At 41.8% G+C, this 23,344-nt stretch overlaps 1 protein-coding gene across 3 annotated transcripts; it reads left to right on the top strand.

Moving 5' to 3' along the window:
* Positions 1-378: 378 nt before the first annotated feature.
* On the top strand, positions 379-23,135 carry FAM76A (family with sequence similarity 76 member A). 3 transcript variants are annotated; one of them, XM_032302041.1, is made up of 9 exons: positions 385-832; positions 2,064-2,128; positions 5,499-5,553; positions 6,283-6,435; positions 9,674-9,831; positions 13,425-13,511; positions 17,928-18,063; positions 21,352-21,453; positions 21,972-23,135. In XM_032302041.1, exons 1-9 carry the CDS (start codon positions 752-754, stop codon positions 22,056-22,058), a joined length of 924 nt encoding a protein of 307 aa, XP_032157932.1. In that variant the 5' UTR covers positions 385-751; the 3' UTR covers positions 22,059-23,135. The 3 variants fall into 3 exon arrangements, with proteins under 3 accessions (XP_032157933.1, XP_032157934.1, XP_032157932.1); XM_032302042.1 differs by lacking the exon at positions 13,425-13,511 and having other exon boundaries at positions 379-832; XM_032302043.1 differs by lacking the exon at positions 21,972-23,135 and having other exon boundaries at positions 381-832; positions 17,928-18,105; positions 21,352-21,440.
* The last annotated feature ends 209 nt before the right edge of the window (positions 23,136-23,344 follow it).

Genomic DNA, 23,344 nt, shown 5'->3' with positions numbered 1-23,344 from the left:
CTCCACACAGGGGTCCTTTTTCTGGGGTTTCCCGCGTTCTCTCCGAGGTCAAGGATCCCCGAGTTACCCCCTTTTAGGGATCTCTCAGAGAGGACACCCCTCTTAGGTTGTCTCTCATGGTTTCCTCTTTTCTCTCCCTGTGTGGGCCCCTCCTGTCCAGACGATGGTGGTGTTCTCTCACAAGCCCCCCACCTTTTTCAGGCTCGGGATCTTGCGCGAGTTCTAGTCCAACAACGCGCTGCTCTTAGCCCAACCGCGCCCCTCCTGCTCCCAGAAGGCAGCTCCATGGAAACCAAAACATCACAACTCCGCGGAGATATCGCGAGAGGCGCCGTTGCAACCGCGGCCGGGGAGAGGCGGAGCGAGGGCGGGAACAAAGAGCGAAGTGGGAGGGGTCTGGGCACTTCCGAGGTCCCGGGCGGGAGATGGTACCTCCTAGTGGCGCCCCCGCGTGACTGCGCTTTACATAATCGAGGCCGCGCGCGTCATAAGTGGCGTACTCCAGTCCAGACCGAATCAGAGTTGTCATAAGCCCTGTGTTCCGCCCCTTCGTGCTTGATGGACGTCGACATGAACCAGTGAACGGGCGACCAACGCCGCCACGCCCGCCTTGATCCGCCCGCACTCGCCGGCCAGCCCGCCTGCCGCAGCCCGCAGCCTGCTGCCGCCGCCGCCGCCAGCTTGTCTCTCAGACTGTCAGATAAAGCGGCGGGCCGGGCCGGCTGGCCGGTGAGCACGGCCCGGGCCGGACATGGCGGCGCTCTACGCCTGCACCAAGTGCCACCAGCGCTTCCCCTTCGAGGCGCTGTCTCAGGGGCAGCAGCTGTGCAAGGTGCGCGGGCTGGGGCGGCGGCCGGGAACTGGGACGCTAGAGGCGCGGCCCGGAGCCCCCTGTTCTGCGGGGCCGCTCAGCGGGGTCCGCCGGGCAGGGCGTGGCAGGCCCGCCCAGCCGAGGCGCCTCACCCTCTTCGCTGGGGGCCAGCGGGGCACGTGGGGGAGTCCCGGGCTCAGTCCAGGCCCCCGCGGCCGGCGTGTCCGGGTGCTTAGCAACCGCGAGGGATTGTTCTCGGACCCCTTGAGTTCAGGGGAGGGGACAGTGGGTCCCCTGCTTACCCCCAACCAGACGCACCACACCGAGATCCCTCCGGGGCTGGCTTCCCCGCCGTTGGTTGCAGACTGAGGGACCCCCCTTGCCCCGCCTGGGACTGAACTCCAGAGTTGGGTGCTGCCTGGGAGGAGAGTCTCCCAACTCGGGCGCCTCACGGGCACTTTCCAGCCAGTCTGAAAGTCTGAGGTGGCGCGGCTTTATAGAAAAGCCCTACAATTAAGCGCAGGAAGCAAAAGGATTTTTCAGCACCCAGTTGGTGACCTTCGGTCCCGCCCTAACCAGCTACTGTTCAGTTTTTACTCCTGAAGTTCCAAGGTTTTTTTTCGTTTGAGTTGCCTCATCTGCTTTGCCTATTTAAGTTAATAGAAGTGCTGTGAGGTGACAGTTAAAAGTAACCAAGGCTGCCTGGGACGGATTTTGCCATATTCCCAGATCATTCAGTTTGTGCCTCTAATATCGGTAACTCATAACTGTATGTCGCCGTTGCCTCAAATGGCCCTGACTTGTCTACTCTGTTTACTCTGTAAGAAAGAGCTCAGATGTTTGAGATATTTATATACATATATATCTTTTAAGGAAGTTTCATATAGGTAAGCAATAATGATTTTAATTTAGCATTTTCATTTTCCAAGTGAACCTGCTCGGAAATTAAATGGTGGAAGTGGCAGAACTAGAACCAGAATCGAGGGCTTTCGATTTCCAGTCTGAGCCTTATTCATACATACTTTGTTTTACAATTTATGACTAGTTCCTTATAAATTCCCTTTTAATTCCCACATCAATGCAGGCCAGTGATGCCAGTATTACAGAAGAGAAAAATAAGGCCCAGAAAGTTCAAGTGACTCACTCAAGCTCAGTGGCTATGCTGGGAATAGTACCTAGGTCTTCTGCCTCCTACTGAAGGCTATTTCCATTTCTGACTGCCTTTTAAAATTATATCCTCATTTCATTTCAGGAATGTCGGATTGCACACCCTGTTGTGAAGTGCACCTACTGTAGAACTGAGTACCAGCAGGAGAGGTACAGTTTTTGTTGACCATGGAAGATGTTGATAGGCTTTTTTCTCTTAAAATCGACAGTTAGTTGCTTTTCACATTACAGATCTGTAATTGAGCGCATTATACACAGATTCTGTTTTTTTTTAATTATAACACATTGACAAATAAAAAACACACATATCATTCCCTAGTTATCCATTGATTGCTTAAATTTTTAAAGTTACTTTTTTTTCCAGATCCTTGGTCATTTTATATTGTGTTTATAAATCTTTATAACACGAAGAAACCACAACAGTAAAACAATGAACCTCTTGTTTCAGTATGTTTGTATTCAGAGTGTCAAGAATTTATAATCCAAAAGAAGATACTTTTGGAAATGTGACAGTTCTGATAAGGGTTTCTTAGCCCTAGTCACATTTGAAACTCACTTGCCTTATGTAAATCTCATTTTTTTTTAAATGTGAAAAACATTTAGGTGTCAGTAAACACACATTTTTGGGAGACTTTCAGTAGTAGCAAAGTAGTTTATTGGTGTAAATTCTGTGGGACTACAGCTGTAATAGTTTCTTCAAGCAGGGTGGGGTCTGTTTGCAAGCTCACACATAGACCTAGAAGCCTAATTTTAATCAGTCTTATTTCAGTTCTAGGAACATTTTTCCCAACATTTTATTATGGATATTTCCAAACCAGAAATGGTTGAAAGAATTAGACAGTAAACACTCATATATCCACCACTTGGATTCTGTAACTTACATTTACTATATTTGCATCTATGATCCATCTTACTTTAAAGTTGTGGACATCACTATATTTGATCCTAAACAGTTAAGCAGGCATATTGTTAACAAAGTTCAACATTTGTTTACGGTCCTTTATCTTTTTAGAGGTAAATTTTGTGTACACTGAATGCTTGAATCTAAGTATGTCATTTGATGAGTTTTGCGAACTGTGTACATCTGTGTAGCCCCAAACCCCTTGCAAAATCTAGAACATTACCATCACCACAGAGAGTCCTCTCATGCCTCATCCCACTCAGTCCCTACCCTTCTTGTCTCCCCCACACTACTGTTTTGATTTTCCTTTCCACCACAGATCAATTTTACCTGTTCTAGCTCTTCATAGAAATGGAAACATATAAAACATCTCCAGAAGCATTGTTTTAGCTTTAACATTTGGGTCTATGATCCATCTTGAATTAGTTTTTGGGTGGGGGGGATAGATAATGAAGTTTGACCCTTCATTCACTCCGCACATAAAAATTTACTGAAGATGGGGATGCCTGGTTGACTTAGTCCATGGAGCATGTGACCCTTGATCTTGGGGTTGTAAATTCAAGCCCCATGTTGGGTGTAGAGATTACTTAAAAAAATTAAATCTAAAAAAAATTGATTCAGGGGCACCTGGGTGGCTCAGTTGGTTGAGTGTCTGCCTTTGACTTGGGTCATGATCCCTAAGTCCTGGGATCAAGATCTGCATCGATCCCTGCGCTTAGTGGGGAATCTGCTTCTCCCTCTGCCTCTTACCCTCCTCATGCTTTTTTTCTCTCTCTCTCAAATAAATAAATAAAATCTTTTAAAAAAAATTGATTCAAGATGGATCATAGTAATAGTTTTTCTTTGTATGTTTTCTAAGTTGTCAGGAGCATTTGTGTGTGTGTGTGTGTGTGTATCCCACTTCTTCAGTAATAAATCTAAACATAAACCAAAATGTTCAGCATCACAGACTTTCTGATGGGAAGCCTCTTTCTGAAAGTTTCCTTTAAATGCACCTTACTTTATTTTTAATCTCACTTTTTTTTTTTTTAAAGATTTTATTTGTTTGACAGAAAGAGATCACAAGTAGGCAGAGAGGCAGGCAGAGGTAGAGAGGAAGGAAAGCAGGCTCCCTGCTGAGCAGAGAGCCCCTTATGGGGCTCAATCCTAGGACCCTGGGATCATGACCTGAGCCAAAGGCAGAGGCTTTAACCCACTGAACCACCCAGGTGCCCCTCGCCTCACTACTTGTACTGCCTCTTTAAAATGGCAGGAAATTGCCCTGGAAAATATTTGGTTTGAATATTCCACTTTTAATTTAAATGTTTTCTACTTTGAGACTTCTCTTTGTTTTAACTTTATGGTCACTTTTGTAGGACTCTATGAGAAAATAATCACAGAGGCTAATAGGCTGGATTTTTATGTGATTTTATTTTCAGCCCCAGAATATAGTTTATTCTTAAACATCAAGCATTTGTTCGTACCTCCCTTTGTGAAGAATTAAACTTTATTTGAAGATGGTTTTATTCCCCCATGGTAGTTTATCAGTTTAGATATTTAGGTAATATTATGACCTCTGGACCTTCACAAGACAGAAGATGTTTTTATTTTTGTCAGTGCTTAGTTCTTAGGGAAATTGGAAGTATTGATGAAATATTTGGTCATGGGTGCTTGGGTGGTTCAGTTGGTTAACCAACTGCCTTCAGCTCCGGTCACGATCCCAGAGTCCCGGGATTGAGTCCCGCATTGGGCTCCCAGCTCCATGGGGAGTCTGCTTCTCCCTCTGACCGTCTTGTCTCTCATGCTCTCTCTCACTGTCTCTCAAATAAATAAATAAAATATTTTTTTAAAAATTTGGTCATACCATCTATTTCCCCACATCTAGGATTTTCTTTTTTCTTTCCTTCTTTTTTTCTTTCTTTCTTTTTTTTTTTTTTTAAGATTTTTATTGATTTATTTCACAGAGACAGTGAGAGAGGGAACACAAGCAGGGGGAAATTAGGAGGGGGAAGCAGGCTTCCCTCTGAGCAGGGAGCCCAGATACGGGCTCTATCCATGCAGGGCTTGGGACTTGATCCTAGGACCCTGGGATCATGACCCAAGCTGAAGGCAGATGCCTAACAACTGAGCCACCCATGTCCCCCACATCTGGGATTTTCGTATGCTTTTACCTACTCAGGAGAGAGTAGACATAATATAGTCAACATGGATAGAGTCTCTTAAGTTTGTATTCCAAACACATATACTTCATTTCTCACCTCAGGTTTCTCAGATGTTTATCTGAATTGAGGAATTACTGCGAGTGCATTTCAATCTAATCTAATGTTTTTTTGAGGGTCCTGTCCATATTTGATAATTTTGGTTAGTGATACTTTGAGATGTGATAATCAGAAATAACTCACTCTCTACTTTAAAGTCTCATTTAGTCTGAGCTAATAAAATTAATAACCACAAGATAATTAAAAAAGAGTTAGTGGCCAGATACTCAGCCTTCAGTTAGCCAAGTATCCAGACCACATATCACCTTGGCACTTAGCAATGAGAAAATTCTGTGGGCTTAAGGAGAGACCAATTTTCGAATGTTGTGAGTAAAACAAGTTTTTTCTTATAAAAGTCTTGTGTGTCTTTTTTCCTTAACAGTAAAACCAATACAATATGCAAGAAATGTGCTCAGAATGTGCAGTTATATGGAACGGTAAGTAGGGTTTCTCTGTACCTAACAGTGAGTACTCAGGTCCTTGGAACCTTATATTCTGTGGATTATCAATGTAATTACTATATTTTTATTAGAACTTCTTATGTGTAAATACTTTCTCAGTGAACTTTATCCAGTATTTGAGCTTTCGAGCAGGTCTGTGTTTATGGTCATGATGGCAGGATTGTCATAATTTTCCTTGAGAGCTTCAGTAACCAGTGTGAAAAGAGGAGGAGAAAGATGGATCCTATGATGTGACCTCTTTGGTAGCATTTGACTTCATTTGGATGAATGGATTTTTTTTTTTTTTTTTTTTTTTTTTTTGGTCTCTCAGTATTAGGATTCTGGATATTATGTCCTTGCAGGGAATCTCCTAGCCTGTGATACTGTGATAATGACAAAGAGGTCTTTTGAGAAATTTGGAAGCACTTGCTGGTTTCTTCAGAGTACTGGTTCTGTTGAATTTCTCACAGAAGTCCCAGCATATACACGAATGGGCTTTTGTTATTTGTTCATTTATTTGTTTTAAAATCAATAGTCTTGTGCACAAAAACACCTTACATAGTGTTGGGAATTGGGCTTCATTCGATTGGTGTAGAAGGAAATTTATGAAGTTGGGAATACATTTTTACAGTGAATAACGAACGATGTAATAGGAATGGTTGCTTTAAAAAATGCACTGACTGGTATTTTATAATATACTCAGTTGACACTTTTTCTCTCTTTAAGCCCAAACCTTGTCAGTACTGCAACATAATTGCAGCGTTTATTGGCAACAAATGCCAGCGCTGCACGAATTCAGAGAAGAAATATGGACCACCATATTCGTGTGAACAGTGTAAGCAGCAGTGCGCATTTGACAGGAAAGATGACAGAAAGAAGGTAAAGCTCTGTGTTTTTGTTGATTTTTTTTTCTTTCAGAGAAATTAAGGTGGGTCACTTATGTCAAAAAGACATAAACAAGGGGCGCCTGCTGGGCTTAGTGGGTGGGACCATATGACTCTGGATCTTAGGGTTGTGGGTTTGAGCCCCATGTTGGGTGCAGAGATTACTTAAAAATAAAATCTTTAAAAAGGGGGGCTGCTCCTGGGTGGCTTAGTCACTTAAGCATCCGACTCTTCATCTTGGCTCAGGTCTTGATCTCAGGGTTGTGAGTTCAAGCCCTGACTTGGACTCGGTGCTGGATGTGGAGCCTACTTTACTTTTAAAAAAAAAAAAAAAAAGGACATATGACAGAGAAAAGAATTCTCAGTTTCTCTGCTAGATGTTATTGACCTTGAAGATTTTTAGCCTTTATTTTCTTCTTTTACTAAATGTGGACCATTTTATTCTCTTTTTTTAAAAAATAGCATATGTATTTTTTTAAGATATTTGTTTGTTTATTTAAGTGATGTCTACACCCAAGGTAGGGCCCGAACTCATGACTCCAAGATCAACAGTTGCATATTCTTTTGACTGAGCCAGTCAGGTACCGCCGGAGCATTGTATTCTAGTATCTCATGAGAATCTGAATTACAGTGATCAATATCTCATGTAAGTGAAGTGATGACTGCCAAAAGTCTATTGAATTCTGTAAAGGAAAGATTGTGACTTAAGCAGGATGCATGACCAGTTTCACTATCTGACTCTTTAAGTGTTTCTATGTATTGAAGTTAAAAAATTACAAGATGACATGAAAGAGAGCCCTATGTGGAGGGATGGAGTGTTAGTAGGATAAAAGTGGTTTAGATTTGTTCTGTTTAAAACCCAGTGGCTTCCAGCTGCACTTAGAATAAAACCCAAACCCCTTCCTTGGCCTGCATGGCCCACACCTGCCTCTCAGTCTCATCTGACCTCACACCTCCTGCCCCTCACCTTGTTTCAGCCACGTTGGCTGCCTTTCAGCCCTTTAGACCTGCCCGTGTCATTCCCACCTTTGTGCTAGCTGTCATTCTGCCTGATACATCCTTCTCCAAAGCATCTTTAACTGGTTCCTTATGCTCAGATGCCTCTTCTTCACAAAGACCCTTTACTAACTCACTCACTCACCCCTTATCATATTACCCTGTTTTATTGTCTTCATAGCATGTAACATTGTGAGAAATTAATGTTGTTTATATGTTTGTCAACCTCCACTAGAACATGAGCTCTGTCTTGTTCTTTGCCACATTTCCAGTGGCCTGGCATATAGTAGGTGTCCCCTCTAATATTATTTTTTATATATATATATATACACATACACACATATATATTATTTGTATATATGTGTGTATGTATATATATAAAATAATATAAAATAAAATAATGTAAAATATAAAATAATATTAGAGGGGACACCTACTATATATATATATTATTTATATATATGTGTGTATGTATATATAATATATATGTTACATAAATGTATATGTATATATTTAGGTTGATAAGAGTTATACTTTGTTGAGAAATATTTCCTTTTTCTTTTGTTTTACCAAACATGGCCAAAATATTAGTCTGAAATATATCTCCAGCTTGCTGTTACTTACTGAGAGAAAGTTTACTTCTCACTCTCTACTTTTTAAAAAAATGACTGAAAAAGTGATTATTTTATGTATCTTTTTAAATTGAGGTGTAACATACCTTATGTTAGTTTCATATCTATAGCATAATGATTAGGTATTTGTTTATATTGGAAAGTCATCAGCACAATAAATCTAGTTAACATCCATCATTATGCACAGTTAACAGAATTCTTTTTCTTGTGATGAGAACTTTTAAGATTTACACTCTTAGCAACTTTCAAATATGCAACGTAGTATTATTAACTGTAATCATCATACTGTACATTATATCCCTGTGACTGATTTATTTTATAACTAGAAGTTTATACCTTTGACTACTTTTACCCATTTCATCTACCCTCCACTCCCTGCCTCTGGCAACTATCAATTTGTTCTCTTCAATAAATATTCTTTTCTTTTCTTTTCTTTTCTTTTTATTTATTTATTTTTTTAAAAGATTTTTATTTATTTATTTGACAGACAGAGACCACAAGTAGGCAGAGAGGCAGGCACAGAGAGAGAGAGGGAAGCAGGCTCCCCGCTGAGCAGAGAGCCCGATGTGGGGCTCAATCCCAGGACCCCGGGGACCATGACCCAAGCCGAAGGCAGAGGCCCAACCCACTGAGCCACCCAGGCGCCCCCAATAAATATTCTTTTAATGAAAGAATACAGTACAGACACTTTTTCAGTGTCCAGAGCTACTTTTTGGAGACGTTTAGGCTCATAAGAGCTAACTCTTATTAACCAAATTCCATTAATTTACAATGGGAGGATGTAACTCTCCATTGACCAATGAGAGCAATGGTCATTGCTTCCTGCCAATGAGAGCACATTTTCCCTGATCAAGATACTGGAGAAGCTGACTTAGGAATCAGGAGGCAGCGTATAATAATAGTTGGAGTAGGGGCGCCTGGGTGGCTCAGTGGGTTAAGCTGCTGCCTTCGGCTTGGGTCATGATCTCGGGGTCCTGGGATCGAGTCCCGCATCAGGCTCTCTGCTCAGCGGGGAGCCTGCTTCCCTCTCTCTCTCTCTGCCTACCTCTCTGTCTACTTGTGATCTCTCTCTGTCAAATAAATAAATAAAATCTTTAAAAAAAAAATAGTTGGAGTATAAGCCTCTCTGTCTCATAGATCTGGGTTAGCTGAATGATCCTGGATGAGTTACTTAATCATTTTTTTTTTTTTTTTAAAGATTCTCCTTATTTATTTGACAGACAGAGATCACAAACAGGCAGAGAGAGAGGAGGAAGCAGGCTTCCCCCTGATCAGAGAGCCCAATGCAGGCCTTGATCCCAGGACCCTGAGATCATGACCTGAACCAAAGGCAGAGGCTTTAAGCCACTGAGCCACCCAGGCGCCCCGAGTTACTTAATCATATTATGCATCAGTTTCCTCTTTCCAGTGGGAAACAACAGTAGCTGCTTCATAGGACACAGGGAGATTTAGTTGAGGTAGAAGACTTGCCTGAGTTCACACATCTCACAAGTGGCAGAATTGGGACTTAACCCAGAGGTTCTAGCTCCCAGTACCTATATTCTGTAGTATCCATGTACTACATTCTCTTTTCTTTATCTTTATCTTTGTCTCCTTGTCTTTCAGGTAGATGGGAAATTGCTGTGCTGGCTTTGTACACTTTCGTACAAACGAGTCCTCCAGAAGACCAAAGAGCAGAGGAAACATCTGAGCAGCTCTTCCCGTGCCAGCCATCAGGAGAAGGAACAGTATAGTCGACTGAGTGGTGGCAGCCATTATAACAGGTAACCCCAAGATGCCTAAGATAGGACTGGAAGTACTGGTTGGTCCTACAGAATACACAATTAGCCATGGGAGATACCATTTAGTATACATTTTCCTGGTCTTCTCTCTCTGGTTGCCTCTACCACATTTTACAGTTCGTATATCTTCCAAGTGCCGGAGAGATTTCTGTAAGGTATCAGGATTTCCTGACTTTGTTTGTACTATCTGAAAAGTTTGTGGAACTTTCCCTGTAATGTTCTCCTCACCTTTGGAGTGGGCTATCTCCTTAGAAGTTTGGACATTTCACTTTCTGAGGCATGCAGCATTTTTATGCATATTTGATCAAGAGATTGATAGATGTTCTAGGTTTGTCCTGGTGGGATCTAGTCAAAAAGACGTCCTTTCATTGTAGCCTTAGCTTTCTCTCAGAGTATCTGAAGTGTTGTTAAGAGTTCTGGGTCTGGATTGAATCCCAGCTCTGTCAGGTTCTCTGTGTGGGATCTTGGGCAAGCTTTTTTCATCTTAAAAATAGGGAAATAATAGTATTACCTCATAGAATTGTTGTGAAGATAAATTATATAGTGCATGCATAGCGATTAGTTTTATAACTGGCATGTAGGAACCATTCACTATATTTTAGTTACTGTTTGTTGCAGTTACCATTATGATTTTGTTTGTTCATTTAGCAAACGTTATTAAGTACTCTCATGGGCCAGCGACTCTGCTAGGAAGGCAGAGATGAATACAAGAATCAAACTGCTCATCGAGAGTATGCAGTCTGGTAGGGAAGACAGACCTGTAATCCAATCATTGCAATATAATTCGATGAGCATGAGAAACATCGAGATACAGGCACGAGAGGCAGTAGTAATTAACTACCTTGGAAAGTTAGGCAAGAGACCCTCAGAGAAGAGCTGGTGTTAGGCCTGGAGCTTAGGATGAGTTGGAATCCTCACAGAGGGAATGAGCAGATGCTTCCTAGGCTGAGGGAATAGCGTTTGCTGAGACATGGAGGGTGTGAGACCACATGGAACCCTGGGGAACTATAGGTCCTTTTATGTTGCTGGACCTTATGTTCGAGAGCCAGGAAATGGGAGAAAAGAAGGTTTTGCAGACATGTTAAGGAGCATGAACTTGAGCCTGGCGTCCTTAAAAAAAATTAACCCTGATTATTGTGGAGAATACACTGGAAGAAAGAGACTGGGGGATAGTTAAGAAGCTTTTCATATGAGTCCACAATAAGAGATATTAATATTAGAATCTCAACTGAGGCCATGGCACCGGAGATCAAAGAAGCAGATTCAGGAAGATAGTTTAGAGGGAGAATTATGAGAAATTTAGATAATTTGATGAACAGGTAGAAGGGCAGGAGCTGGGGGAGTAAGGGATAATTCTCAGGTTTCTTACTTGGGTGAATAGGTAGATTCTTAACAGAGAGAATATAGGAAGAAGGGAAGTTCAGTTTTTTTTTTTTTTTTTAAAGATTTTATTTATTTATTTGACAGAGAGAAATCACAAGTAGATGGAGAGGCAGGCAGAGAGAGAGAGGGAGGAGGAAGCAGGCTCCCCGCTGAGCAGAGAGCCCGATGCGGGACTCGATCCCAGGACCCCGAGATCATGACCTGAGCCGAAGGCAGCGGCTTAACCCACTGAGCCACCCAGGCACCCGGAAGTTCAGTTTTTAAAAGTTGAGTTTGTGGGGCGCCTGGGAGGCTCACTTTGTTAAGTATCTGCCTTCAGCTCAGGTCCTGATCTCAAATCCTGGGATGGAGCCCTGCGTCAGGTGCCCTGCTCAGCAGGGTGTCTGCTTCTCCCTCTCCTTCAGCTTCTCCACCCACTCGTGCTCTCTCTGTCTTTCTCTCAAATAAATAAATAAGATCTTTTTTAAAATTAAAAAAAAAAAATAAGTTGAGTTTGCAGCATCAAGAAGAATTATTTTTTGGGAGCTTAGCCTAGAACTGAGAAGAAAGGTTCAGATGTGGTCCATTGGTAGCAAGGAAGAGTCAGTAGGAATAGAAGTTGGTATAAAGTGTGGATTCCTGCTGCTTTACCCCCGACTTTAATTCATTAGGATGTAGGATAGAGTCCATGAAGCTGCATTTGGGGAATACCATTTCCAACCCATATGATAAGTAGTTGTTAAAACCATACTCTTGGATGATGTAATTCAAGTTGGAGGCTGAGAACAGAACTCTAGAAGGCCTCAAGAAGGATGAAATAGGAGTGCCTGGGTGGCTCAGTTGGTTTAGCCTGTGCCTTCATCTAGGTCATGATCTCAGGGTTCTGGGATCAATCCCCGAATCGGGCTCTTTGCTCAGCCAGGAACCTGCTTCTCCCTCTCCCTCTGCCTGATTCGCCCACTTGTGATCTCTCTTTTTCTCTGTCAAATAAATAAATTAAAATCTTAATAAAAAAAAAAAAAAAGAAGGACGGAGTATTTGCAAACCATGTATCTGATCAGGGGTTAATATACAAAATATATGAAGTGTTCATACAACTCAATAATTAAAAAAGCAAATAATCCAATTTAAAAATGGACAAAGGACCTGAGTAGACATTTTTCCAAAGAAGACATACAAATGGCCAGTAGATACATGCAAAGGTGCTAAACATCACTAATCATCAAGGAAATGCACATCAAAACCACAATGAGCTATTACCTCACATCTTTTAGGATGGCTATTATCAAAAAGACAAGAAGGGTGCCTGGCTGGCTCAGTTGGTGGAGTGTGCGATTCTTGATCTCAGGGTCATGAGTTTGAGCCCTACATTGGGGATGGAGCCTACTTAAAATTTAAAAAATTAAGATTTCTAGAAAAGTACTTTTTAAACAATAAGATGAATTATACTTCTTATTAAGATTTTATTGACTCTATTCCCATAGTTATTAATAAAGCAGGTAATATTTAGTTCAAGCTAAGAATTTTGGGGGCCTATGAAGGAGAGCTAGCCATGCATTCAGGACCTATGAAATCAACACGTTGGTGGATTTTAATAATCAAGAATAGGGGCGGGACGCCTGGGTGGCTCAGTTGGTTAAGCAGCTGCCTTCGGCTCAGGTCATGATCCCAGCGTCCTGGGATCGAGTCCCACATCGGGCTCCTTGCTCTGCAGGGAGCCTGCTTCTCCCTCTGACTCTGCCTGCCACTCTGCCTGTGCTCGCTCTTGCTCTCTCTCTCTCTGACCAATAAATAAATAAAATCTTTAAAAAAAAAAAAAAAAAAAGAATAGGGGCACCTGGGTGGCTCAGTTGGTTGAGTATCTGCCTTCAGCTCAGGTCATGATCCCAGGGTCCTGGGACCTTTGAGGACAGACCGAGGGCCAGAGGATGGGAATGACTGTTGGTATAGTGGCTGGTTTCCAGCAAGGAGCTCAACGGGAGGTCTGCTTCTTCCTCTCCCTCTGCCTGCCGCTCCCCCGGTTGTGCTTTCTTTCTCTCTCTTTTGTCAAGAGAATAACTGAAATCTTTAAAAAAAAAAAAAAAAAAAAAGACCGATTAGCTCTTGTATAGAAGAGCTATGATGTCATGTTGGTCCCATTTAACAAACCTTTATTGTGATGTTTTATAAATCTTTGATTTCTAATGTGTGTCTCTCTATTTTTGCATTAAAAGCCAGAAAACACTTTCTACATCTTCAATTCAAAATGAAATCCCAAAGAAAAAATCCAAGTTTGAGTCAATTACAACCAATGGAGACAGGTAAGCCAGTTGGTGTGTCTGCATGCTTCCATTTGAGCTCCTGATACAGTTCCTGAAACAGGACATTCCAGGGTATCCCTTGGACCTAATCTAGGGTTTTTATTGAGGCTCTGAGCATCATTACATTAGCCGCTCAGCATCTTACCAATAAGTGGTGCCGATGTTTGTTTATAACTAATCCTGTCAGTAAAAGACAAGCACATATAACTGGATTTAATAGCACCTGAATTCTGTAGTCCACAAATAACTCCCCGCACTGATTCTAAGAAGTAAGGAGCTATATGCTTTTCGCTATGATCTGTGCCTGTGGCGTCCTCCAGGCAGGACAGGAGTTGGTCTTGAGAGGTGCAACAGAGACCAGTTAGAGTTAAGGCAGTATTGCTCAGTCTGTGAGGGGGTAATCCAAGCTTCCTTAGTATGCAGAAAGCCCAAGGCAGATAACGAATTAGCAGTGAATGAGATGCATTCAAATATTTTTACTTCTTTTAAACCTGTCTAAATACATATTTTTACTCAGTATAAGCCATTTATAAAGTTTAAATGCTACAATTTTATACCAAATACTCCTATGTTTATTTGCTAAAAAATATATATATATATTTTTATTCTTTGCTTTCTCTTCTCCTGACCGATGTGTCCTCTTGCAAGCTGCTTTGTCCTAATATCCAGAGTGCCCCATCCATGTTGGTAGAGTGGCTGGTTTCCAGCTAAGTCTTGGGGCCACCCATTTTCCCGTTTCTGCAGGCTCAGGAATCCTGAAGTGAGACACTGACATACTCTTCCCGAGAATTCTTAGAATCATGTCCATTCTGAAAACTCCTAGTATCAGTTCTCCCTCCCAGCCAGTAGTGGGTATGGGAGTAGACTAGCACATAGGCTTACCAGGGCTGAATTTCATTTAGGGGAGCACAAAGCATCTGTGAAATTTATTCTTTCCTTTTACCTTTTTTATTACGTTGATTTTAGATTCTACAAGGTGTCTAATTTTTTTTTAAGATTTATTGATTTATTTGAGACAGAGAGTGTGTGAGGTGGGGAACGGCAGAGGGAGAGAATATCCAAGCAGACTCTCCACTGAATGCTGAGCCCAACCCAGGACTCCATCCCACAACCGATGAGATCGTAATCTGAGCCAAAACCAAGAGTCGGGTGTTAACCAACTGAGCCACCTAGTCACCCCTACAAGGAGTCTTTTTATCAGCCAGTATCACTGATTTATACTTTTTGAATTGAACCTTCTGGAAATGTTTAACTTAGATATTCAAATTATATGGGAGAAAGAACCATAAAGACCATCTTCTTTGGTCAACTTCACTGTGCTGAGCACAGAGCCTGGACATGGGGCTTGATCTCACAACCCCAAGATCACAACCTATGCCAAAATCAGATACTCAACCAACTATATAGCCCCCTCAGATAGCTTTATACTTCTAAAATGGTTTTTGTTGGTTTTTTTAAGTATCCTGCAGAATTCATAGCCTCCCTCTCGTATTTTCTAGTTTGTTGAAATTGTAGCAAAAACTTGCCAATTTGGTGAAAGTCTGAGTTGATTTCTAGCTTTCCTTCCCAGAGGAAAGCTACTTTTTGATCATATTTATTTATTGTTCTGTTGGTAATAAAAAAGTACCCTCAATAATGGGTGATGCCCAGGCAACCTTGTGGTTTATTGTTTCTAAAGGAGTTTCTAAAGGACATTCTTTTCCTTTCCTCATAGGTTTTTGTTTTTGTTTTTTAAGATTTTACTTTTATTTTTAAAGTTTTTTTTTTTTATTTATTTGACAGAGAGAGAAAGATTACAAGTAGGCAGAGAGGCAGGCAGAGAGAGAGGGGGAAGCAGGCTCCCCGCTGAGCAGAGAGCCCGATACAGGGCTTGATCCCAAGACCCTGAGAGATCATGACCCGAGCTGAAGGCATAGGCTTAACCATTGAACCACCCAGGTGCCCCAAAATTTTACTTTTAAGTAATGTCTACACCCAGCATGGGTCTTGAACTCAGGACCCTCAGATCAAGAGTTGCATCTTCAAGTAACTGAGCCAGCCAGACACCCCCTCCCCCTTGTAGTTTTATTTCATTCTTCATTTGAAATATGCCTGAAAGAGTAGACTTACTTTGTGTGGCCTTTGAGGAAAGAAGAGGATGGGAATGACAGGGAGGCAGGTTTTGGCTTAACCTGAGGAGGATTATTCTTATATTAAAAGGTTTAGAAATGACAAGAAGCTTCCCAAAGAAGTGTAGTGAGTTTCCTGTCATTGAAGATATTTGAAAAGAGACTGGATCTAATTTTCTGCCTTGCTAACCTAACCATTTGTTTTCATTTGATTTCCAGCAGTTCTTATTAATCAAAAGTTAGAGAGTTAGAAAGGTCAGGCCCTAACACAGCATAGACATGACTGGTTTTGTCAACAATGTATTGGAATGGGAATAATCTTCCCTTAAGAAGCAGGTAGAGAAGAGCATTAGAAACTTTGGGGACCACAAGATTAATATTAGCCCATGACTCTGTTTCATTTGTCATTCTAGTTATGGGCTTACGTAAATTCTTTTGGATCGAGGGAAGACAGTCCCTTGGCAGGTATTGAAACTGGTGGAGACTTTGATGGGTTCTGTCAGTATTTTCTCCTGCTTGCCTTGTTTTATTATATGGCATTTACTTTTTGTCACCCAGTAATTCTGCGTATTCATCAGTTATGAAAGCACAGGTCCATTCTTCTGACATGCTTCATGTAGACCAAGAGAGAATATTCTTATCAGTGGACTGTGTCTTCTAGCCATAGAAATGTTTGACTTGGTAACTGTGAGGCTGTCCAGTGATTCTGCTTGCTGCTTAGAGGTTCTGCCTGTGTAGAGGAATGCTGGTTGTTAGGTGTAGTTCAAGATGGAGGAACGAACCAATAGCAAGGGGGACCTAGAGTCCTTGCCATATTGATGCAGGGAGCTGAGAATCAACATTCTCGTGTGTGCTTAGGAAAAACAGGTCTGTGTTTTACTTTAAAGGTTGCCCGGGGAAGAGTAAGAGCTTTCTTTGGGAAGTCTTTAGAGAAGGGCAGGATTTGACTCTCATGGCGATGATTCCTTAACTTGTTTTGGGTATAAGACATCTCTGACCAACCAGGGAAAGCTATGGATCCTCACCCTAGAAACTGCCCATTGTATGTATACATTGAATTGTACACACAATTTCAGGGGGTTACAGATTCCCTGGAGCTGGGCCTGGTTAGAAGACTCTGCTAAGAGGACAGAGTTCACCTGGCACTTGGAAAAGATGAAGTGCTCAAGTGCTGTTACTGGGAAGAATCTGTTAAAAACCCAGGTTGTGGTGTGACTGGAATTTGCTAGAGTCTTTTCCGGGAGTGTGCTAGGATTGAGCCCCACATCTGGCTCCCTGCCCAGTGGGGAGTCTGCTTCTCTCTCTCCCTCTGCCCCTCCCCCTGCTTGTGTTTTCTCTCTTTCTCTCTCAAATAAACTTTTTTTTTTTTTTTAAGATTTTATTTATTTGACAGAGTGAGAGAGAACACGAGCAGGGGGATCTGTAGGCAGAGGGAGAGGGAGAAGCAGGGTCTCCACTGAGCAAGGAGCCCCACCTGGGACTGGATTCCAGGAGCCTGGGATCATGACCTGAGCTGAAGGCAGCCGCATAACCAAATGAGCCACCCTGGTGCCCCAATAAGTAAAATATTTTTTAAAACTATCATCTTTTTATAATTTTTAAAAGGGACTGACTGCCTCCGAGATGGAATCAGCAGCTTCTTTTTTTTTTTTTTTTTTTTTTTTTTTATGATTTTATTTATTTATTTTAGAGAGAGAGAGAGAGAATGGTGGGGGGGAGGGACAGCAAAAGGAGGGAGAAGCAGACCCCCACACTAGCAGGGAGCCCAACGACAGATGCTAAACTAACTGAACCACCCAGGCACCCCTGTGTAGCGGCTTCTTAGCAGCTGTACCACATCACAGTACTTTGGAGCAGAAAAAAAAAGAACCAAAAGATGAACTCTATGGGGAGCTTTAAAAGAAAAATACATGAGCTTACAATTGATCATTTATCCAGATACTGGGGAAATTAGTCACAAAAAATTGATTGTTTCACCCATAAATAATTGGGCATCTTCAGTGCACCTGAAACAAAAAGTCCTTGACTCATGGAGAATGCATTTGCTTTCACCTTGACTATGAATGCTGCAGAAATGCCCTGGGTTGTGGTTTGGTTGGTATAGTTATCTCATGATCACCGTGCCTGTGCAGTTTCACAAATGCTGTTGATTCTGGCATGTGTGGAGCCTTGTGCTTACTGCTGGGAATTCAGATAGTTGTTCTCACCCTTGAGCTTGTCATCAAGTGGCCTATGGTGTGTCCTCAAGGAGAAAAAGGTTTATCCCTCCAAGTTATGATTTTTTTCGCCCCTCCATGTTTCTACTCAGCTTTTCCCCAGACCTGGCTCTGGACTCACCAGGCACTGACCACTTTGTCATCATTGCCCAACTGAAGGAAGAAGTGGCCACTCTGAAGAAGATGCTGCATCAAAAGGATCAAATGATTTTAGAGAAAGAGAAGAAGGTACAGTTTTGTTAATGCCTCTCAGGCCAGAGTGATGCCAGGGTAAGCATGTGTACTGTGGGGCATGGTGCTGACTCTTGTTTAACTGGTATTTATTTGGTACTGACCACTGACGCTTTGAGAGATCCAATGGCAAGGTTGGGCTATTCTGGGAGAGAGTTACTGTCTGCCAAGATGACTCATGATCTGGTAATACTGTGGTGAAGCTACCTTGGTCAGGTGCATTTAGCAAGTTGATTTTTCTCAGCATTTGGTGGGAACTTCCGCTTTTCAGGGAGGACTTGTGTTGACCAGGCTTACAGAGGTTATGTAAAAAACTACAGTGCCCCTCTTAATTCACAGTGGGGCATACCTGGTTACCATTCTCAGTGTGAGCTCCTTTAGAAGGTTGTAATCAGAAGGTGCTGAATGAGCAGAGAGTCAGGACAAGAGGAGGTAGTTATGTAATTGGAATTTTTAATGCTCTCAAGCTAAAAGAACCTGATGTCTCCATCTCTATTATTGGGAAGGCCATGTCTGTGGGACGTAATACTCAAAATATGTGGGCCAGGTCTTCCTCCTTCCTGGACAGTGTTCAGGTAGGCCTTCCTCCATGACTCTTGTGTTACTTTGCTTCCATTACTTCCATTGCTGACAACTCCCTTCCTGAGTGACCCATTCTTGAAACACATTAACACCTTCAGAAAGTCTTACTCTGGTCTAACAGTTAGCCTCCCTCTTTAAGGGAACTTTTTACATCCTTCTTCTGACTCAGGTCTATTTATCTTGTTTTTAGGTTCTTAAAGAATATCTCATTTTTCTCTTAATATATTAATAACAGTAATAGCTAACTTTTATCAGATACTTAAGTACCTGACTGTTCTGCATGCTTTCTGTGTATTAACTCATTTGTCTTTTTTTTTTTTTTTAAGATTTTATTTATTTATTTGACAGAGAGAGACACAGCAAGAGAGGGAACACAAGAAGAGGGAGTGGGAGAGAGAGAAGCAGGCTTCCCGCTGAGCAAGGAGCCCGATGTGGGACTTGATCCCAGGACCCTGGGACCATGACCTGAGCTGAAGGCTGATGCTTAACAACTGAGCCACCCAGGCGCCCCCTCATTTGTCTTTATAATAGCTCTTTGAAAGGGGAATTACTGTTATCATTATGTCATAGTTGAAGACAGCCTCCAATATTTTCCCTCTTAGGCTTCCATTCCCTTCACCTGGTTGGGTTTTTTTTTTTTTTTTTCCTGAAGCTGGATGTTTTTTTGTGCCAAGTTTGGAGTGCTAGTGTTCATTGTGAATGGCTAACAAAGGCATTTATAACATTAAAATATTTATATGCATTTTTTCTACTTTCAACCTCATTTTATAGATGAGGAAATGAACCCAAAGATATTAAATGATGTACCAAATCCCACAACCAGTAAATGGCAGAAGAAAGTAATTAACTCAGATCTTTCTGACTCTGCTGTTCTTTCTACTAGCCTATGCTCTCTTCTGCCAGCAAGGTGGAGATTCATGGGGAGAGACCAGTATTTACTACATGGCTATTGGAAGAAAGCAGACCCAAGTATATTTTCTTCATGGACTAGATCAGAAGGGCACATTAAAGGATTTTGCAAATTAAGATTAAATGGACCCTTGGTTTACTGCTTTGCCAAGTTTGGGCTTTAAAAGGAGCAAAAACAGGGCGCCTGCGTGGCTCAGTGGGTAAAAGCCTCTGCCTTTGGCTCAGGTCATAATCCCAGGATCCTGGGATTGAGTCCCGAACTGAATCGGGCTCTCTGCTCAGCGGGGAGCCTGCTTCCTCCTTTCTCTCTGCCTGCTTCTCTGCCTACTTGTAATCTCTGTCTGTCAAATACATATTTTTTTTTTTAAAATTAAAAAGAGCAAAAGCAAATAGTAGATTGTTTCTCATCACTTTTAGGATCAAGGTCACGCTTCTTGGCTTAGAACACAGGCCCTTCCACATCATTCCTGCCTATCTGTTGTATCATCTCCTGCCACTCTCCATGCTCATCAGTCATTCGAACAAGCTGTCATTTACCTCGTACTCTCTGGCTGTGTCCATACAGTTTCCTTAGCTTGGATGCTCTTCTCCCTATCTCGTGTGCCAGTTGTAGCTAATGTACCTCAAAACTCAGCTCACACATCACTTCCCTCTCTGTTCTTTGAATAGTGTAGTCAGTAGAAGGAGGCCTAGGGTTTGAATTCTAGCTCTGTTACTTGCTAACATGTATGATCTTAGCCATGTTACTTAACCCTTTCTAAGCCTTGGTTTTCTCATCTATAAAATGGGAAAAATAATATTTCCCCCCCAAAGATTTATTATAGGATTGAATGAAAAATATAATCAAATAGGTTAGGGCCCCTGGCTGGTTCAGTTGGAGGAGCATGCAACTCTTGATCTCGGGATTGTGAGTTCAAGCCTTACGCTGGGTACAGATATTACCAAAAAAGCCAGAACAAGGGGTGCCTGGGTGGCCCAGTGGGTTAAAGCCCCTGCCTTCGGCTTAGGTCATGATCCCGGGGTCCTGGGATCGAGCCCCACATGGAACTTTCTGCTCCGCGGGGAGCCTGCTTCCTCCTCTCTCGCTGCCTGCCTGTCTGCCTACTTGTGATCTCTGTCTATCAAATAAAAAAATAAAATCTTTAAAAAAAAAAAAAGCCAAAACAAAACAAAAACAACCACAGAGAGAGAGAGATTACTAAGCAAAAACAAAACAATTGTGTATATATTCAAACATTTTGCCTGGAACAGGGTTAAAAATTCAATAAATGCTTTTATTCTCCTGGCTTCTCTCAAACCGTTAGTCATATTGTATTATAATCACTGATTTATTTGGAGGATTATTGACATGTATTAAATACATAAAGTTTTTGTTTTTTTGAGATTTTTAAATTTATTTGACAGAGAGCGCTCACAAGTAGGCAGAGAGGCAGGCGAAGGGAAAGGGAAAAGCAGGCTTCCTGCTGGGCAGCAAGCCCAGCGTGACATGGGGCTCATGACCTGAGCTGAAGACAGATGCTTAACCGACTGAGCCACCCAGGCACCCCAATACATAAAATCTTTAAAACCTGGCAGTGATGAAGTATCAGAAATGATATGTCAGGATTTTGTATAATTTTCAAGAAATCTTCAGACTAGGATACAGAATCTCTTGGCTTTGATGTAGTCATGGATCTTCAGGAGAGTCCTGGATTTCATTCATTTGGGAAACAATTTAGTTCTTTGGTACCAGAACATTTTTCATTGCACAAATATTTCTTCTGGTAATTCTGCCTTTTTTTCCCCTCCCATCAGATCACAGAGTTGAAGGCTGATTTCCAATACCAAGAATCTCAGATGAGAGCCAAAATGAACCAGATGGAGAAAACCCACAAAGAAGTCACAGAGCAATTGCAGGTGATTCTGCTTATTTTATGTGATAAGCCTGGTGTATTTAGCTGATTGTATTTTAAGTGATTGTCCCTTAGATTTTTTTGTTCTCAGGGAATTGACAAATTCACATTAACTCACCTTATAGTTGTCTTTTATTGTTTGACTGTTGGGTGTGTTCTGATCTTTTTCCCTCAAAAACAGTGGAAGTAATAAATGCATATTTTGATTTTTGGATAAGCCAGATGTGATTCCAGATGTCTGGATTATGCATTCTGTTTATCCAGCACGTTAAGGCACTCCATGGTTTGTTTTTGTTGCACAAAGCACCTTTTGTAACCGTGGATCCCAGGAGGTTGTAGTGTGCTGATTAACCTCCAGCAAACACTGTCTTCCTCTAAACCAAGCCCTAGAGCTTTCTGTTGTTTTCTGCCTCAAGAGCTTGTTCTCTTCCTGACCCTCTATATTGTATGCCCTAGCATCTGCATGAAAAACGTGTCCTGTCCTGTTAAAACATCCTTCTTGCACTGACTTTTTTTGTTTAGGCCAAAAACCGAGAGCTCCTGAAGCAGGCAGCTGCCTTGTCCAAGAGCAAGAAGTCTGAGAAGTCAGGAGCTATAACCTCTCCATGAGAGATCATAAGGAGGCTCCCAGCCAACAGCAGCGGGATTCCTGGGTTAGGCTTGGTGACCGGGCTATTCTCTGGGAATTGCAAGCTTTCTTAAGAAATCTCTATTTTATTACAGTTGCCCTTCTTTGTGGGATTGCAGTGGGCTGAATGGAAACATCTGGTTAGTGCTGTGTCTTGACTGCATGCTTGGATGTTTGGGGTTCCAAGCTCTCTGTCTCGTGGTCTCACTCCTCTTCCCCCCCACCCCCAACCCCCAGTCCTACTCTCTGTCTCTTTGTCTCTCCCTTTTGGTACTATTCTTTGTGTGTGTGTGGTGGTCACTGCTCAGTGTTACGTGCAGAATGATTTTTTGTTTGTTTGTTTTGTCCATCATTGCATCCTGCCATACCCATGAGCAAATAGTTTGGCATTAATTACATATCACTGCCACCCTCTGAACTTTCAAAACTGCCACCTTAAGACTTGGTAAATGGAAGAGGCTTTCTCTCTCCAATAAACCTTTTGCTTCAGGGTATATTCTTGGGTTTTTTTCCAGGTATATTATGTATGAACTTTGTACTATGTATAGCCAGAGTTTTATTTATTTTTTAAAAAAAGAAACTTTTTCTTGATAAAGGAATAATGGTAGCCTAGCTTGTTCTTCTTGTAAAAGTGATGCCTCTTAAAAAAAAAAAAAAGTTCTACTCTCTACCTTTTCGTAAAGGAATAAGACCTTTTCTTGTTACCTTGGAGTCTTAAAAACTGATTGCTGAGGTGAAACAACTCAATGCAGAAGTATGGAGTTAAGTGCCTTTTGGAGGATTTCTTGGAAGAGCATTTAAGAAGAGGATACTTAAGGGAGATAGCAAAGATTTGAACAGTCTGTCTTTTTAAGTAAGGGCAGAAAGAAAGGTTGTCCAGGTTTTACTGGACATTTCCCTCCCCTATCCCTTTCTTGATTGTTTTATGTGACTGATTTTAAATTCTCACACTGCCACTTCTTTAGAAAAAAAAAAAAAAAAAAGCACCCTTCTATCAGTTGTTATATTGGGCCATTGTCAGAGAACTTTTTTTTTTTTAAATGAGCAGATTCAAAATAGAATCATACTCGAACTACAGAGCATTTTGAGAGTCAGTATGAGCTGCTCAAGTATGGACTCTGAATCTGATTGCAAGAATTGATATCACCGTACCTTCTCCCTACTCCTCCTCATCCACCCCAGCCTGTACACTCCCTGCTTTGAATGGAAATATATTGAAAACAGGTGCTTATCAGAAGCAGCTTGGCCTCAGCCAGAATTGTTTGTG

Source organism: Mustela erminea, chromosome 10 (genome assembly GCF_009829155.1).
Source record: "Mustela erminea isolate mMusErm1 chromosome 10, mMusErm1.Pri, whole genome shotgun sequence".
In the NCBI taxonomy this organism is placed as follows: domain Eukaryota; kingdom Metazoa; phylum Chordata; class Mammalia; order Carnivora; family Mustelidae; genus Mustela; species Mustela erminea.
This window is presented reverse-complemented; position numbering and strand designations above follow the sequence as displayed.

Bases quoted from the DNA above. Each gene is read 5' to 3' on its own strand.
- FAM76A (XM_032302041.1), top strand. From the start codon at position 752: ATGGCGGCGCTCTACGCCTGCACCAAGTGCCACCAGCGCTTCCCCTTC. The intron at 5,554-6,282 runs GTAAGTAGGGTT...TCTCTCTTTAAG, and splicing joins ATGTGCAGTTATATGGAACG to CCCAAACCTTGTCAGTACTG. The intron at 9,832-13,424 runs GTAACCCCAAGA...TTGCATTAAAAG, and splicing joins GGTGGCAGCCATTATAACAG to CCAGAAAACACTTTCTACAT.